This window comes from Neophocaena asiaeorientalis, unplaced genomic scaffold (assembly GCF_003031525.2).
Source record: "Neophocaena asiaeorientalis asiaeorientalis breed wild unplaced genomic scaffold, Neophocaena_asiaeorientalis_V1.1 scaffold30, whole genome shotgun sequence".
Classification (NCBI taxonomy): Eukaryota; Metazoa; Chordata; class Mammalia; order Artiodactyla; family Phocoenidae; genus Neophocaena; species Neophocaena asiaeorientalis.
This window is the reverse complement of record NW_020174923.1, coordinates 1,314,001-1,333,242: the sequence shown is the minus strand read 5'-3', so window position 1 is coordinate 1,333,242 and position 19,242 is coordinate 1,314,001. Positions and strand designations below refer to the sequence as shown.

At 44.5% G+C, this 19,242-nt stretch overlaps 1 protein-coding gene across 8 annotated transcripts in view; it reads right to left on the bottom strand.

Annotated features, from left to right (window-relative positions):
* The window catches only part of CEP112 (centrosomal protein 112), a 418,056-nt gene that overhangs the window by 30,930 nt on the left and 367,884 nt on the right, over positions 1-19,242 (bottom strand). For all 8 annotated transcript variants that reach the window (XM_024761157.1, XM_024761159.1, XM_024761160.1 and 5 more), the window contains one exon: positions 14,022-14,111. In XM_024761157.1, the coding sequence (XP_024616925.1) occupies positions 14,022-14,111 (90 nt within the window). The remainder of the gene's footprint in view (positions 1-14,021; positions 14,112-19,242) is intronic.

Here is a 19,242-nt window from a genome sequence, read left to right as displayed (position 1 = left end):
CGCAGGCTCAGCGGCCATGGCTCACGGGCCCAGCCGCTCCGCGGCATGTGGGATCTTCCCGGACCGGGGCACGAACCCGCGTCCCCTGCATCAGCAGGCGGACTCTCAACCACTGCGCCACCAGGGAAGCCCGAAAATGTGATTTTTGACAAAGTAGAATTTCAAATAAATGGCAGAAGACTATCTCAGTCAGTAAGTGGTACCAATAACTGGGTATATGTTTAGAAAAAAAATTAGGTAAGATCCCTGTATAAGCTTCTACTGCTGCTGTAACCAATTACCGTAAATGTAGCAGCTTGAAACGACACAAATCCATCATCTCCTCGTTCTGTAAGAAGTCTGAGCGGGCTGCAGGCTGCGGGCCCCGCTGTTTCTCTGCTCTGGTCTCGCAGGCCAAAGTCCAGGTGTGGGCTAGCCCAGACTCTTACCTGGAGGCGCTGAGGGAGCATCTGTTTCCAAGCTCCTTCGGGCTGTGGACAGATTTCAGCTCCCTGCAGCTGCAGAGCCGACATCCCCCCTGCCTTGCTGGTTGCCAGCTGGGAGCCTCTCTCACCCCTGAAGGCCCCCTGCAACCCTCCTCATGTGCCCCCCACCCTGGGCCACTGGACCCTTCTCACACCAAGAAGCTCTCTGGCCTCCCCTTCGGCTACCTGTCTTCTGCCTTCAACCTGAGAAATTTCTCTGCCCTTAAAGCGGCCATATGTTTAGACTGGGCTCGCCACTTGCATAATCTGGGATAACTTCCCTGTTTTAAGGTCACTGATTCTTAACTTCAGTTACATCTACAAAGTCTCTTTTACCACATAATGTATATACGCACAAATTCCAGGGACAAGAGAATGAACCTCCTTGGGGAACGTTCTGTTGCAATCCTTATACCACATGGTATATAGCAATAAATTTGAGGTGGATTAAAGAGTTAAATGTAGAAAACAAAACTCTTAAAAGTAAAAATGGAAGAAAATAAAAGAGAACGTATTTTATAATTTTGGGTAGGGAGGACCTTCCTAAGCAAGCTTAGAAATCATAAAGAAAAACACGGAAGGTAATGTTCTCAAAAATTAAAGCACTGAATAAAAAGATTAAAGATAAGCAACTGGGAGAAAGTATTTGCAACTTATTTAACAAATCATTAATATACAGAATTTGTAAGAAAATGAATTTCTATAGATCCAGTTAGAAACACAAGTCAATAGAAGAGATTAGCAACGAATGTGATCAGGTATTTCACAGAAATGTAAATACAGATGGTCCCTGACTTATGATGGATCAACTTATGATTTTTTGATTTTATGATGGTGTGAAAGTGATACACATTCAGTAGAAACCATAATTTTGAATTTTGAATTTGATCTTTTCCTGGGCTAACGATACAATCTTCTCTCGCGACGCAGGGCAGGGGCTCCCAGTCATGTGATCACGAGGGTAAACAACCAACATACTGACAACCATTGTGTCCCCAGACAAACCATTCTGAAAAAATTTCACTTTCAGGACAGTATTCAATAAACTGCATGGGATATTCAACACTATCATAAAATAGGCTTTGTGTTACATGATTTTTCCCAACTGTAGGCTAACGTAAGTGTTCTGAGCACGTTTAAGGGGGGCTGGGCTAAGCTCTGATGTTGGGTGGGTGAGGTGTATTAAATGAATTTACAACTTACAGTATTGTCAACTTAGGATGGGTTTATCAGGATGTAACCCCATCGTAAGTCAAGGGAGATCTGTAGTGGATTTCCACTTCTAGTAATGGAAGCCTACGTAATTCCCTCCCAAGTCTGCTTCAGGGTATTAGGGAACTAAGAAGGCAGGGAAGAATTATGGGGCCAATCCTGGAGGTGGGAGAAATCAAGAGAACTTGTAAGTCTGGCATTTGGGGACATTTTAACACAGTGGCCTTTGCCACTTCTAGATTGGTTGGCGAGAGGTTGAGAAGCTGAACAGATCTTCTAACAGCCTCACAAAAGAAGTCAGGGGGACACAAACTGCAGTCCAGGAGTTCCTGGTAAAATTCCATGCTTTTGGGTGGAGCCCAAAGGGCTACACCCTCGGAGTAGGAGTGAATTGGAAACAGACCAGCCCTCTCCAAAACTGAAATCTAGCTTCAAACAATCTCAGTCCCTGAAAATGGATTAAGGTTATTCAAGACGGCAAGTGCCGCTACCTGCTTACCTAGAAGCAAATGTAAATTCTCTTTGGAGACAATTATCATCATCCCAGGTCCCAAATTATTTCTATGAAGTTCTATATAAAATATCTGGCACACAATCAAAAGTAGCCAGGCTCACAAGAAAGCAAGACTATATGACCAAAAGCCAAGAGAAACAAATACAATGAAACGAGAACCATGTGAATTCCAGATAATGGTTATCAGACCTAGACTTTACAAGAACCAAGATAAATGTTCAACAAAATATGAAAAATAGCTGTGAACTTCAGCATAGAACAGGAAACTAAAAAAAGAACTAAGTAGAAATTCTCTCTCTGGAAACTACAGTAACCAAAATTAAGAATGGGTGTAACAGCAGGTTAGACACAGCTGAGGAGAGACTCAGTGAAACAGAAGCTAGATTTAAAAATCTCCAGAATCAATACAAAACGTAGGAAACATAGTTAGAAGATCAGCTATATGTATATATACTTATAGTCTCAAAAGAAGAGAGAATCTGGCAGAAGTTAAAATAGGAAATCTGATACTATAACCACTAAAGAAAGTAAATCCATAATTAATTGAAGATATTCCAACAAAGAAAGCTTCAGCCCAGATGGCTTAATCTACCAAACATTTTAAGGAGGAAATAATTATCAACATTGTACAAACTCTTCCAGAAAATAAAGAGGGAACACTCCATTTTGTTTTATGAGACCATCAAATTTTGATACCAAAATCTAGTAATATCATCACAATAAAAGAAAATAGTAGGCTAATCTCATTAATAAGCATAGATGTAAAAATTCTAAACAAAATATTAGTGAACCAAAATCCAGCAAAAGGTAAAAAGGGATGAGTCACCATGATCAAGTGGGGCTTATTCTAGAAATGCAACCTTGATTTAACATTAGAAAATCAGTCTACGAAGATCACTACATTAGCAGAATAAAGGACAAGATTCATGTAATTATCTCAAAAGATGGAAAAAAGGCATGTAAGAAACATCCATTTACGATTTTAAAAAGAAAAAAAGACTCTTGGTAAGGAGAGAAAGAAACTTCCTAAATGTGATAAAGGGAATCTATACAAAAGTCAATTGTATTTCTAAGTACTGCAACAAACTGTGAGAAAATGAAATTTAAAAATAATGTCATTTAAAATAGCATCATAATTGTCAAATACACAGGAATAAATCTAACATAAAATGTGCAAGATATCTTTACATAAAATGATAAAAAATGTCACAAAGAAATTAAAGAATGCTTAAATAAAGCAGAGGGATATTCTATGTTCATGGACTGGAAGATTTACTAGAAATTGACAAGTCCAGTCTAAAATTTATATAGAAATGCAAAAGGCTATGAAGAACCTATCGTTAAAATGTACGCTTCACAAGAACAAGGATTTTTGTTTGCTTTGTTCACCGATGCATATCAGGGCCAGTAAAGGGCATGATCTATCACAGGCGCTCAGTAAATATTTGTTGAACTGAATTGAAATGTCGAAGGTATGTATCAGCTGGGAGTTTAGAAAAAGAATTCACTCTGGGCTGTCACTTAGTTTCCATGGCACACGCTGATTTACCATCTCATTTACCTTCCCCTGTTTATCAAGTCAAGCGGAACCTCAAAATCTTATGTGCTGAATGAAGCATTTGGGATCATTCAGTCCAGTTTTCCAATTTTCTCCCATTCTTTCTGCAGGGGCGTTCATTCAAATAAAATCTTAAAGCTGAAGGGCAGAAATATAAGAGAGACGGTGGCTCTGGTTCCATAGGGGGTGCCCGGCCTGACACACCACCCTTCCGACCACTGCCACCTTTCTGCTGCTGCCCCTGGGAGACCCAGCACAGCGTCCGAGCCTGGCGCCTGTGCCCTCTCTTGCCCACACTGGGCTACCTACCGAGCAGGGAAGAGCCCCCCCGCGAGTTTGTCAGGGCCCACAGCGGCGGGCTGTGAATTCCTCTCTTGCTTCTTAATCAAAAGTGAGACAATCTCCTGTCAGAGTCTCCCCGCTGCTTCTCCGCATCCCTTCTGAATAAACCTGAGTGTAAATCTCACATACGAAACCAAGAATGGATCTTTAAACAATGCTCTCTTTTATTATAATAATAAAAGCTCCTAGAAGACACCAAGTTTTCCACGTAGATTCAGTACGCTGAGAGCTGAGTAGGTACTAGGTTGTCTGATTCACAATCGGCCTTTTATTTCACAAAACTTTAATAATGCCAATGACGCTATATTCTTCACTAGTTCTACATTTTCCATTTGATTCAATAAATCATTCTTTTCCTTGAAGGTTTTATAATACTCTTTTTCAAACTGGAACTATGTCCTCTAATTCTGTGTAGAAATCCAAAAGGTGATTTACGTGGAAAGTATACTCAGATGGCCTTTTAAACTTCTGAATTTTCCTTTGTATTAAAAAAAAATCACCTTTTTTCCCTTATTTCTAATTCAAATTGAAATGCCTCTGCTCTGTCATTTGTTTGACAATAAACAATTTCAATTGCTTCTACCTCAAAATAGCCCTTCCTCAACAGGAAAAGGAGGTCTTTTCTCGCCGGACTATGGTAGAAAAGGAATTGCATGTAAGTGGCACCGTAGACTATCTGATACTCTTTCCTGAACGTGACAAGCACAGTAAATAGTCATCGGACATCTCTCCCTCTAACCGTGCTGACTCTCCCACCCTCTTTACCATCTCTGTGTTTATCTCTTCTTTTACTTTCTCTTTCCAGCTGTTCACTCAATTCCATGAATTCAGTGCTTAGTAGCTGCCAGAAAAGTGAGCCCTAAAGACACAGCTCAGGGATACAGTCTCCCTTTTTATCTTCCTGGGAGACGATATCTGATTACCCAGGTTAATCCCTGATCATTTTCCTCGTCCTCCAATTTTAAAAGGTGGGGTAGGACCCAACTTGGTTTTAAGCTTTTGTTCCTGCTTTTTCTTTAAGGGCCTCCATAATTTGCTGATTTGGAGTAAATCATTTGGATTAAATCATTTTTGGATTTTAAAAATTAATTTAAAAAAAGACTAAACTTAAAGCCAAAACTACCTCAAAAAAAGGAACAAACCGAAAGAAGTAAGAATGCATGAGCACATCACTTCACCCTGGGCAGGCACAGCCCGGCTCTGAACCTGGGAGCCCCGGGTCAGAGGTCAGAGCCCAGCACGGCCAGCCCGGCAGCCTCCACCCCTGCTTCATCGTCCCCCCCCCCGCCCCCCGCTCCCACCCGTGTTCACTAACGTGCATTGACCAAGAGCCACGCAGAAAATGCTTTCTGGAAAAACAGCTGCAATGATGCAGTGGGTGCTTTCTTGACACTTGGCTTTGATACGTCAGCAAAGCACAGGATTAAAACCACGTGGCGGGCGCCTCAGGGACCCGCCTGCTCTCTCCTCCAGCGAAGTTCAAAACAAAGGGAATCTCGAGAAAGCAACGATGGAACACAGAAGCCATTCACCCCACAAGAGCTGCTGCAAGTTATCCATTAAAAATGGCTCTGCGATCATCACGTAGTTTTTAGCGTTGGTTTCGGGTACAAGTGTCTGACTTGCTTTGCCACTAAAATCTACCAGAGTAACTGACTTCCGAGGAATGGTCTGATGAGATGTATGCTTCAAGTGTTTTTCAGAAAACAGGGGCAAGTATTCAAACTCTCACTGAGAATAAGATGTGGCCCAAATTGAATGTGGTTCTATCCCTCATAACAGCTCAAATTTTAGAATGATGCATTCATACCAGCTGTCTGGGAACAAAAGAATTAGTTTGAATTTGTAAATAAACTGTGGTTATAAAAATTACTTGAAACAAGCCAGAATAATAACCATTAAACATGAAAAGTCAGTAACAGTCTTTGAATTATATTTCTGTTGCGATTATTATTCCTGTTTTCATAATGTGCTTTGGGATAAAACATAGTTTTGAGCTGTTGGTACTTTCAAGTAAATTTCACTGCAGACGAGTTAGCCCATAGCGGCTAAGACTGTGAAGTTTTAAAATCCATTATGGAAAATGGAAACCTGTAAAAGACGAATTCTTCCTTTTAACAATTGTCATGATTGTTGCTTAACTGATTTTCTGTCTGCATTGCCTGCGACTGTAGATTTGCTGGTTACCCTTGATGCTGACCGAGGTGTTTTAAAGATAAGCGGTGCTACCCAATGAAAGCTTTACATATATTGATGTTGCTTCTCCTGGCGTTCATGTTTCTCCCCGACAGATCAGTGGGCTTGGTGGGAGGCCAATGCATTCTTTGGGAATACAAATGATAATGTTGTAACTGTACAGCAGGCAGAAGGAGCTGAGATGTTAACGTTATCCCAAAGCTACTGATACCAAAGGAACCTGGGAAGGAAGCAGAAGAAAGCTCAATTTCTTAGTAGAGAAAATCAAGGGCTCCACTTGTATTCATCCTGCTTTGGCCTTCTGAGGGCATCCCATGGAAGAGATCTTGCAAGGAAGGTCTGCCCTATTTCAGGGAAGAATAGAACGGCCGGCACTTGTGACAGCGTGGATGAACCTGGAGGCCATTATGCTAAGAGAAGTAAACCAGGCACAGAAAGAAGAGCTCACTCATCTATGGAATGAAAAAGAAAAAAAAAAAAAAAAGAAAAAAGTTGAATTCATAGAAACAGAGAAGAATGGTGATTGCCAGGGGCTAGAAGGTGGGGGAAGCTTCTGGTCAAAGGGTGCAAACCTCCAGACATCAGATGGTTCTGGGGTCTAAATGCACAGCCTGATGACTATAGTTAAAGATACCGTATTGGGTACCGGAAATTGGCTAAGAGAGGCCACTTTTTTTTTTCCGGCATATTATGCTTTATTATTTCAAGAAAGGTAAAAATGCAACTGAAACGCAAAAAAAAGATTTGCGCAGTGTTTCATGATTCAGTCTTGGTAGGTTGTATGTCTAGAAATTTCTCTGTTTCTTCTAGATTGTCCAATGTTTTGCTTTATAATTGCTCGTAATAATATCTTAAATCTTTTTTATTTGTGAGAATAATTGTAATATCTTCTCTTTCATTTTTTCCCAAAAGGATTACATACCTTTTCAGTATAAGTGATAATCTAAGACAGGACACCTTAAATGTTCTCACCACACACAAAAGTAACCGTGGGAGGTGATGGATGTGCCAATGAGCTTCACCGTGGCAATCACTTCACAAGGCATGTCATCACGCTGTACATTTTAAAAACATACAATTTTATTTATCAACTATACCTCAGTAAGACTGGAAAAACAAAGACTGAGGACACAAAGGGGAAAGGTGGGCCATGTGGCAGAGGGTGCTGGCATACTGCTCCGTCTTGGTTTTCCCTGGACCACGGACCCTTTGGTGCCAGAGGCCTGGGGAAGAGCTGAGGGCCACAGATGAGCCAGGAGAAGTCTTGATAATCCTACTCACCCCGGACGAAAATTATGGAAAAAATCTGTAATCTTTATTACAAGAAAAGTCTAGACAAGAATATGTGTAGAGAAAGTCCGTCTAGACCGCGTGCAGGATACGCGTTACAACCCCCTGTCATCACTGCTCAGGCGTGGTGGCCTTTGAACTCTCCGCCCTCAAACTCCCTGCACCACGCGATGCCGCTAACCCTCCCTCCGTTCCTCCTCCGTTTCTTCCTTTCTTCCACGGGTTCACTGAGCGCCACGTGGGCCAGGTGCTGGGCTAAGTGCTGAGTGTACGGATGAAGGGGACACAGTCCCAGCTCAGGGACCCTCCCTCAAAGAGCAAAGTCTCCCGAGGGAGCCTGATGGGAAAACCTTTAATGGAGCTTCACGGAAAGTATGACCAGAGCACAGAGCAAAGGGGGCCAGGGCAAGACTGTCCTGAGGACAAGACGCAGAGGAGCAGAGGCCCCACAAGCGGTTCAACAACACCAAGGGCCGGCGCTGCCGTGAAGATGCCAGTCGGGTCCTTGCCCTCTAGGGGCTTCATGTTGACTAGGAAACTGTCTCTGGTTTTCACGACATTAAATTCTTCTGGCTCTGCTCTCATCTTTCTCACCATTCATCCCTTCTAAATCCTCTCTGGATCTTCCCCTACTTTCTGTGGCCCCTGGAACCTGGTCCAGCCCACGGTTCCGCCCACGGCCCTCTTCCCTCTCTGCTTTTCCTTGTCAAAATCATCCGTCAAGATAATTCAGAAACATTCGCGCTTCTTTCTTAAGTTCTAGATCCAGATTTTCAACGTGGCCTCTTTCTTACCTTCTAGATTCAGACTTCCTTTCTGGGGTTCTAGTTCAGATTTTTAGCTACCTGTCTCCAAAGGGACGCTCGGCTGCCAGCATCTCAGACTCTGCCTCTAGACAATGATGCTGTTGCCCACTTGGTATTATTTTTGACATATTCCTTTCTTTTACTCTCTAAGTCTGTGTTCTATGAATTTTAAGTGAGTCTTCACATCTACTCTTTTCCTCTTCTAGTCCCGTTGACAATATCCAGTTCAAGCCCTTTTGATCTCTCTTGCGACTAGTGATGTGAATTTAGTGTGATCACCTATGAATTCATCTCTTTTCGTCTTTTTCCTTTTATCTTCTGCTGCTGGATTAATCTTTCTAAAGGAAAGACGCAATCATCTAACACTACCCAGTTAAAGAAAAAAACATCCTCAGTGGCTGAAAACTGCTTTCTGACCAATGACCGACGTCCCCGGCATTGTATCCAAGCTTGCTGGGTGCACAGTGCAGGGTAAGGAGTAGACAGTAACAAAGATTTGATGCTATCGCTATTTTTAGTGGATGAAACGAAGGTAGCTAACTTCCTGGGTCCTCGCCCCACTGACGCCCCCTCTGGCCAGGACGCCCCCGAGCCTGCTCCACCCCCGAACCCCTCTCGTCCTAGCCCAGGGTCCCCTCTCTGCTGGTGACCAGCTCACGGGGCCTTCTCCTCTGTGGAGAATTGTAGCCACGCACACGGCACCCGCGTTATGTTCTCTAGTTCTGAGGTTCACACGCATCTTGTTTTGGCGTTCACGTGAACCCCGCGGGAGGTGCTATTACTGACATCTTAGGAGCCTGGTACGTGCACCAGTTAAGTGACTTGTCCAAGACCACACGACCGGTGGTGGCAGAGGCGGACTGCTACCTGCAGTGCTTCCCTGCTGCGTCCTACTCGTCCTTGAAGCCTCTTCTGTTTCCCCTCCCTGTGTCTCGCTAGGGGTCTCAGGACAACCTCTGTTCCCTCCCCAAACACAGGGAATTACCAGATTCACCGCTGCTGAAGCATCTGCCGTGTCTAGGCCTTAACTGGATATAAAATGCCTGCTGCAAGGCTGTGACTGGAATATATTTTAAGACACTTTAGGGTGACCTGCGCCTGCACATCCAGACCTGAATGCCTGGACACACCAGGTTTAGATGAGAACTAAACCAGCCGGTGGCTGGAACACGCCGGCCAGGAAACCCGAGAGGCCCCGGCCGCAGGTGCTGGAAACACTTCCTGCCTGTCAGCAAGCACCAGGCCCTGCCTTGGGTGGTGGACCCTTTCCCGCAGGGTCGGGAAGGCGGCGGGCAGTACCAGGGCTGCCTTCTTCCCGCATCGTGTGAGCTGAGTCTCGAAGCCTTTGGAAGAAAAGGAACGTCTTTTAAATGCCGTGACTGCAGTCTACACTTTACACCCATCTCTGCTCTGCTAGACTGTAAACTCCTTGCGGCTGGAAGGAGAACTCATCCGTGTTTCTTCCCAGTACCTGTCACGGGCCAGCACAACACGCCTGTCAGAGGCATGCGATGTGGGGTAATTGTATGGCGCTGCTGTGAAATGCATGGCACGGCATTCCGTTTACGAGGTCTCAAGGTATTAGTTCTTCTCACTAATTTATGTCAAAGGATCTTCTGGGAAACGGAGTGATCCATGTAATCAAAGCTACTCATACGTGCGAAACTGAAAAAGCCCAGTTCAAAGCAGGGGTTTTGTTACGTGCATATTAACATGTATGTTACGTATTATACTAGGTTCAAGGCTGACATTGTTTAGCGCCTCCGTGATAAGTATATGCTTGCTTAGCACAGTGTTAAGAGCACCAAGTAAAACTGTAGACTGTTTCTTTTCTATAATTTATCAGACTGAATTATTTTGGCAAGGGCTGGCAAATCACCTAGTCTCCCTGTGAATAATGAGACATTGTTTGTTCCCGAATAGGAGATTTATTTTTACCCACAGCCTGGACCCGAGTGATACACGCCATAGATGCATTTCACACTGTGGTCAATACAGTGGCAAGTCATATCCCGGGGTGGGCATTCTGCTTCCCCCTGCCCCGCCCGGTTCTGCCACTGCCATGGTAGGGAAGTCGTGGCCTTTTCCAATGACTCAGTTTCCTTACATAACGAGGAAGTCTGATCAGAGCTCTGATCTCCCCTCCTTTGCTGCAACTATGGGATTCTTGCTCGGATCTTATCGGGAATTAGAAATTATTAACTCCTGGCATGGAAAAAAAGAATGATAGCTTTTAATTACTTTCCTATTTATGGATTACAGGAAAGATATGTTTCTATAAGGCTGACTTAGAAGGAAGTTGGTCTTTTCCAATTTTATCGGTGTTATCTTGATGCTTCACAAGGGGCAAATTAACCCTTTGTAACCACGGATAAACCAGCCTTCCCTGGGCACCCTGGTGACAGACCTGCCGAGGGTGCGGAGTTAGAGGAGAGGGTTGATGCCACTGAGGCCAGTGGTGGGCAGCTAGGGTACCACCCATCAAGACCTGATGAGAAGCAGCTTTTTGCGTTTAATTAAAAACACAACTTTTAGAATGCCTCATTCATTTTTTTGTTTTTATAAAATCAAAACACAGGAATTTTTCTTAAATGAAAAACAGAGACAGTTTCAACTTTTTTTTTTTTTAAGCAAGCGAGTTAAAAAAAGAAGCCCAGGAAATTGTCCTTTGTAATCCTGCCAGTTTCAATTTTGATTCTTTATGCAACTAGTATCAGGATAATATTTGGTTGAAATGAAAGAGAAGAAAAGTTCCAAGAAGCTGTTCTGCACACATTTTGGTTGTTTGATTGGCTGATGTCAGGCTAGCTACTGTTATTTTGCAATTGCTTTGACAGACGCAAAGAAGAAAAGAACAATTTCAACATTTTAAAATCCCTCAGTAAGCATATATATAATCAGACCCTAAAAACTGTACATGACGATACTTCTTCTAATTATTTTTGACTACCCCTATTAGTGTCACGAATGGAAAGGTCAGATTTAGATAAAAGTTAAATCAAATTAAATATAGATGAATAGTATTTATGAAGTGCCCATGATTTGTTCTTCAGCTTTACTGAAACAATTGGCATTTCTGCTTAGCTACACCCTAGGATCTCGTGGAAAGAACCCAACATTTCATGGTTGCAAAGATTATGAAATATTCAGCTTTACCCATGGGTATTTCCTGACATTTCTTTGGTGAACTGGAGGCTAATAGAAGATATCAGGAATTAGTGTAAGAAACGGTCTAGAAAGCTATTGTCACTACAAAGATGAAAGCAACTTTGATGATCAAGCAGAAGCCAATGAAATAAGACTGAAGTGGTTCCTGAATCCTCCCTATTGTCCATCTGGGATTTCTTAATTTCCCTGCTCTCAATATGTTATGGAATTTTCCGTGTGAAGTTCTGCCATGAATTAGAGTGATGTCAACAAAGTTTTACCTTAAGTCATATTCTATCACAAACTGGGGAGGGCCCAGTCCTCCAGGGAGACCTGTTTCCTGCTTTTAAGAAGCTTGTCTTCTTTTAGTTCCAGGCATCCCAGCCAGCTGGGGGGTTGCAGGGAGGCTCAGATGACCTCAGTGACAACTGAGCCTGTGCCAGTCCCACCTGAAGGCCACACAGCCACCCAAGGACGTATTTTCACCTGTGGCCAAATGGGCTCTGCTTCCATCTGCTTTGCTCTTTGCTGCTCTCTGCCCACAGAGAGTTAATGGCGTTGCCCGCTGTACCTGGTGTCTGGGGTGGTATTTTTTTCCCTGCCATCTTTAATAAACTCACTTTCCCTATCACTGCTAGGCAGCTTTTTAAACTAGAAATGCTGTAACTTAAAAACTGTCAAGGGGCTTCCCTGGTGGCACAGTGGTTGAGAGTCCGCCTGCCGATGCAGGGGACGCAGGTTCGTGCCCCCGTCCGGGAAGATCCCACATGCCGCGGAGCGGCTGGGCCCGTGAGCCATGGCCGCTGAGCCTGCACGCCCGGAGCCTGTGCTCCGCAATGGGAGAGGCCACAGCAGTGAGAGGCCTGCATACCGCAAAAAAAAAAAAAGAAAAAAAAAAAACTGTCATGAAAGGAGCAAAGATTTGGAATTCAGCTAAACCAGGGTGTGAATCCATCTGTACTGGTTACCAGCTGTGTGACCTTGGACGTGTCACTTAACCTCTCTGGGTTTTAGCGTGCCAATTGGGAAATGGGGGGGTAATACTGGCCTTACATGGTTATTATCAGGATAAATGAACTAACATGTGTAACGTTTCTTGTACAGTGTCTCTCATCTTGTGGGCCTTCAATAAATATAGTTACTATTAGTTTTTCATCCTAGAATTTCCTATTTTGTGATCCTATCATGGACTGTCCGACACAGACCCTATACAAGACATATCGTATATAGACATGATATATACATACATGACACAAACATGACATGTATATGATGCAGGGCATATATTAGACAGTAGGAAGGAATTATAGGAGGTCAAGTCCATTCAGTAAGTATTATTACTTGGCATCTATTAGACGCTTACACCTGCCATTTTGTGCAATCCCTACCTTGGGGTCTTGTTTGTAAACAACTCCAGAGGTGACAAAAGTTCCTCTATTCGCCTTACTTCAGGGCTTACTCTTCTGACAAGGCCAAAATGACCTAACCCGATATCCCTGTACTGAATTGACTACGAGACAACCAAAGTATAAGCGTCTGCCAACACCTACGGCGGGTTCTGTCCATAAAGATTTGTGGCACTTAGAAGAATTTTAGTAATGCTGTACGCAATAGCTGGGGACAGTGCGTTTACAAAGGGTTTCATTAAGACTCATGAAGTTTATTAATACATGGTTGACTTTTCAGTTTAAATTTACTTTAAATGTAAAAGAATTGGATGAAAATGATCCTGTGGTTTGAAAATAAGACAGGTCATTGGCTATGGTCAAAGCCGGATTATTCTGGTTATACTAGATTTGTTTCATTAACACACTGGAAAGAAGGAGGAGAAAATTAAAATTCAAAAGAAAACATGATCTACGTCCCTGTGTTCTGATATGAGGACGCAGCAGACATCGTTGGCTGCGTCCCCAACACATTTCCCCTCTCCCTTGTCTGGGCTGTCCTTCCTTTTATGACCCCATCGCCGGCAGGCAGACCCTAAGTGGTCCAGCCTAGTTTGGTACCCTCCAGCCTCCCGCCAGGGATTGGACGTGTGACCTGCTCTGAGCGTGTGACCTGCTCTGGCCAATGAGATGAGAAGGGAGCTGCGTACGGGGGTGCTTCTGGGAAAGGTCTCCTGACTTTGCAGAAGGGCACCCCGGAAACGTAAGTCCCTTTTTGCCCCTGGATACTGCTAGATCTGCACGGGATGCCTGGAGTTGCTGTGAGCACCGCGGAGCTGGCTTTGGGATGGACCCTACACAGGACGTAGAGCCGCGGGAGCGAGAGAGAGGCGGAGCCAGCGACCCAGGGCTCCCTGCCCAGAGCCCACCCTACCTACAGGCTTTCTGCGACAGAGGTTAACAGGTTGCGAGGCAACAGATCCCTTCGTTGTAGCAAGGGGCCGAGGATTCTGTTACTCGCGGCCAAAGCACCCGGTGGAAACAGGACACACGTGAGCTCCTGGACCTGGAGAAAGTGAACGAGCAAACCAGCCGAGCGGGCAGTACCTGCTCCTGTGATTCCAGTTCCTTGTGCTGCAGTTTTTTCTCCAAACATCGTGCTTGATTCGAGCGCTTTTCTAGCTCGTCTTGTAAAGCCTGAAACGGTATAAGATAAATACAAAAACATTAAAAACTAGCAGCCTTGGAAAAAAGTTTTACCACCTGAACTGGTATCAAAAAGGCCTCAGCTCTGGTCTATTACTGCGGCTCCAAAACCAGCCTTTTAGTATCAGGCCCAGATGTTTTCTACTTTAGGAATAACTAGTATCAGAAACTCCAAACTCACAAACCAGGCACATTAGCAGGTGTCAATTCATCTTATAAAAACATCTCCTATTCCCAGCATAGACACACAAGCACGCAATAAAGAGTAGAACTATTGCTAATTAAAGGAGCTCTATCAGGACACCTGCGAGGTACACCCACACTCTGAAAAGTGTCCTGAGAGCTAGGAATCGTAACACTGGACCGACACGACATTGTTCAAAACTATACTCTGGTCATTGGAGTACGTTATGGTAACCTTAAAGGCATTTTTTATTAAGCCATCGAGGATGGCATGGAATTTGAGGAAACTGTAAGAAATAGACAGAGATGAACACTTTCAGTTGCCAAGTAGCTGTTGGAAATCAAATTCAGGTTCAGGCTGGGGGAAGCCGGGAATGGAAAGATCAGTAAATATCATTGTATCCATTACTACTTTAAGTAAAGAGGTGAACTAGAAAAGACACAGGATCCATTCAAACAATCTGATGTTAATTATAGATATAGCACGTGGGAAATGACGGCGAACAGAACACACTCTCAAAGAGTGACTGCAAAGACGCTAAACGAATTCTCAAAATAAAATTCATTCAATTAAGACTCCTGAGTTTCTGCTCTAGGTGAAGGACTGTGACACGTATTCCAAATAAAGCGGTGAAAGAAAACAGACAAAACACATTCCCTGCTCTCACGGAGCTTCTGCTGTACTGGGGCAGACAATAAGCAAACGGTCAGCATAATATACGTCAGTGGTAAGTGTGGAGGGAAAATACTGTGGGGAAGGAGGCTATCCTGGAACGTGGTGAGGAGGGGTGTTGCAGTTTTAAACAGATGGCCCAAGACAACCTAACTGAGCCAAACCTGAAGGAGAAGAGCGAGCAGGTCACAGAGACACGTGCAGGAAGAACCTTCCAGGCAGGGACCCCTGCACATACCGGGGGTCGAGTCACGTCAGGTCCCGTGAAGCCTCAGAGGGCACTTGAGGACTTCAGGCTTTATTCGAGGTAGACGGGGGCTCCTGGAGGGCTGTGGGCAGGGTTGCTTTGGTTGCCGTGAAAAACAGATGGAAGAGGGACATGGGCAGAGGCAGAGAGGCAGGGTCGAGGCCGTGAAAACACACCGGGAAAGGGTGGTGGAGAACTGGACCAGCCGGGGGTGAGGCAGAGGCAGACTCCCAGTCTATCTGAAGATAGAGATCGCAGCTCCAGGGAAAGGACGCAGAGCATGAAAAGTAAAAAAAGAGAAGAGACTCCGGGATTTTGGCTTGAGCAGGTAGAAGACCGCAGTTGGGGAGGTTCGGGACGGGAGGGACAGATGTGGGGGAGAAGGTCGGAGCTCAGCCTGCGGTACGTCGAGTGCGGGATGCCTGTTCCACATCCAAGCCGAGATGCTGGGCAGCAGCCGGGGGGAAGAGTCTGTAGTTCAGACACGATGTCTCGGTTTGTATCCACTAAAAATCCTTTCAATGCAATTCCAGTCTTTTCTCCATGCAGACAGAGACTGTGGTTCTTACCTTTTTCTGGAGTTCTAGCTCCACTGGAGCGTCTGGCAAATGCCGTGTGGTCACTCCCCACGTGGAAAACAGTGCTTATTATTTTGCCTGTGATTTCAGGGAGTCCAGTTGCCTGAAGCCTGTCCATGGATGGACCCCAGGCTAAGAACCTCTATTTAAAAGAGTATAGGGCTTCCCTGGTGGCGCAGTGGTTGAGAGTCCGCCTGCCGATGCAGGGGACACGGGTTCGTGCCCCGGTCTGGGAAGATCCCACATGCTGCGGAGCGGCTGGACCCGTGAGCCATGGCCGCTGAGCCTGCGTGTCCAGAGCCTGTGCTCCGCAACGGGAGAGGCCACGACAGTGAGAGGCCCGTGTAACGCAAAAAAAAAAAAACAAGCAAAAAAACTCGAAAAAAAAAATCAGTTTAAAAAATGGAGAGTAACCAAGTAATATCCCACTTTCCAAAAAGTGAAAATGTATCAGACTAAAGGAAAAGGACAGCTGTTCCTGGTCTCATATTCTAAAAAGTTATTAGGTCATGAGATGTTCATCCTCAGTTTGCCAGAGGCCCATATGAACACAACCACAACTACTGAGCGAGCACAAGAAGGACCTTTCTTTTAAGTTGTGGCTTCTTTATTCAAAAAGCTTCCAATTTGACATTTGACACACCCACAAAACAGAACTTTTACTTTATTCCTGAGAAAAGCCCAAGATCATTAAAGAATGGAATGTCCAACACTGGGTCAAAAATCTAAACCAAAATCCAACTTGAACGGCTACGCTGTTTATTCTGCAAAAGCAGGCCCCGCCTCAGCTCTGCTGTGTGAACTTGCGTCACTGCTGAAAGACAGTTCTTTTCTCCCAGTTAAACCCGCCTTTAAATGCCATGCAAGTGGGCTTGCTGGGCCTGGCCACCCTCAGCCGGCTCTCAGAGAACTTCGTGCGGGCAGTGAACAAAGAATGACATTTTCCAGAAGAAAAACGTACATGACATAAGCAGCTCTACAAGAACAACGAGGGCAGGCCACACTCTTTAAAAGGGAGCTGGTTATAGGATAACTTGATTTGTTTATTTGAAATATGAAAGTAGTGAGAGCACATTAAAGTGTAAAAGATTTGACAGTTTCACGGACTCTCCAGGGTGAGGAGAAGCCAGGGTAGCTAATGTGCCCCGAGGGGCACCTGTGATGGTCCCAGAGCTCTGCTGTTCGTCGGAGAAAGAGTATTATAGTCAACGCTATTTCCATAAAACTTATAAACATGGTTCGAGGCCAGCTGCTCAACTCGTAAAGCCACGCATTAAGGACTTCTAAACACCAAAGTATCGGGGCTTCCCTGGTGGCGCAGTGGTTAAGAATCCGCCTGCCAACGCAGGGGACGCGGGTTCGAGCCCTGGTCCAGGAAGATCCCACATGCCGCAGAGCAACTAAGCCCGTGCGCCACAACTGCTGAGCCTGCGCTCTAGAGCCCACGAGTCACAACTACTGAGCCCACGTGCCTAGAGCCCGTGCTCCCCAAGAGAAGCCACCGCCATGGGAAGCCCGTGCACCACAATGAAGAGTAGCCCCCGCTCGCCACAACTAGAGAAAGCCCACGCGCAGGAACGAAGACCCAAGGCAGCCAAAAAATCAAAAACGAAACAAAACAAAACACCAAAGTATCTCTCATAGGTCTTAAACAAACATGAAATGATGGCAGATACATGCCTTTTAATAATGGACACATGAAATGCAAGTTCGTTTGAATTATAAGTGGTTAAAAAGTTATTTAGTAAAGGAAAAAAGGAGAAAGACTGGGCTGTAATGATACACAAGATATAGTCAGAGCGTCCCTAGTGTACAAGGCATGACAGAGGCTTTCAGACTTAGGGATTTAGCACAAGTTTTTCTAGAGATTTCTGACCTTGTCTTTGGCCAAACTCTCAGCCAGGTCCTCCCCTCATCTGAGGGTGGGACTGGGGGGTGGGCGTCCATCTGGCCGGTCGAGCATGCAGACTCTCATAACCCAGGACACCTGCACTGCAGGGTCTCACCAGACGGCATGATCTCAAACTCCCCACTTTCCCATCTTTACCAAAAACCTCAGTTGTGAGAAATGTGGAAAAATCCACTTGCAGATCGAAACAGAATCAGTAGCATAGAAGTCACCTTTCTCCTGAATCACACATTCTACAGAACTGTGTCCTCCACTTTTTAGGAGTTTTCAGACCAGTTCTCACTGACTTGAGATTCGGTGTGTCTTCCGTGCACCCTGCCTCATTCTGTGTTGCCAGGTCGTGGCTCATGCTTGTGTCTGGCTTTGTCACAAGTCACCACGAGGTCGGCGGTACATCTTCTGGGCCAGCCGTCCGTATGAGGGCTGAAGCGCAAACGGCTCCTTCCCTGAGTGCTGGCCCATAGAACAGGTTCTCCCGGAAGTGGGACCTTGAATGGTACAGCGTTCTTTCATTTAAAGGGACTGGATTAAATCAGATGTAAGCAAAAAAGATTGCGGATGAAGTTTTGCCCTATTTAAGTATACAACTGGGGTTCTCAAAGTCATTGATTTTGCGTTAAGTCTGTGGTCAGGAATCAAGGAAGCCGACGAGCCTCTGCTGGGTGAGACACAGAAAGGGCCTCACCAGCGGCAACTCCGTGTAGCCAAGGAGATGGGCAAGGAAGAAAAGCAGTGTCTGTATGAAAGACACTGCCAAGAAGGAGTCAGTCCCGCAAACTGTTAAAAACTGGTGAAGCCGGGTGGTGGGTAGATGGGGATTCTGCATATTATTCTCCCTACTTTTGCGTATGTTTGAAAGTTTCCATAATAAAGAAAAAAAGAATTTTTAAAGCTTTTTCTAGTTAAAAAACATGAAGTCACCATATCCTTCCTTTCATGAGGTTTGAATTTACTGTTTTACTTCAGAAAAAACAGATGATTCATTCGTCCTTCAGTGAATAGGCGGGATGTGTAAGGATTTCCCCATGTATATTTTGGAAGCAGGGAGTGGGGTGTTCATATTTTGACCTAAGGAGAAGATAACAGGAAAGGGAAGGCCTACTTATATTTTTATTGAGATACAATTTACTTATGGTAAAACTCTAAAATTTCTTAAAAAAATGGTGATGGTCTGTTTTCCATTTAAAACATGTAATATGATTTAAAAGTTTGTGCCATAAAATATCTGTTCAGATAATAAAATCTCGCTATAAACCATCTTCCACTGATTGGTTTATCCATCAAACCGAAATGACACCCGACCTGTGACTACAGTGAAGAGACACAAATTATAAAAGGGAAGGAAGCAGAACTCTCATTTGAACTTTAACTGCCTTTTTAACAATGCCCAAGATTACAAATGGTGCTGACAATATTTCTGATCAGTAGGTTTTCTTTGACAGGTAAACTGACACAGAAACAGCAAATGCTTTTCTTTCTACTACTGCTAACCGAAAGGTAAGGGAAAATTAAATAAAACAATAAAATCTCAT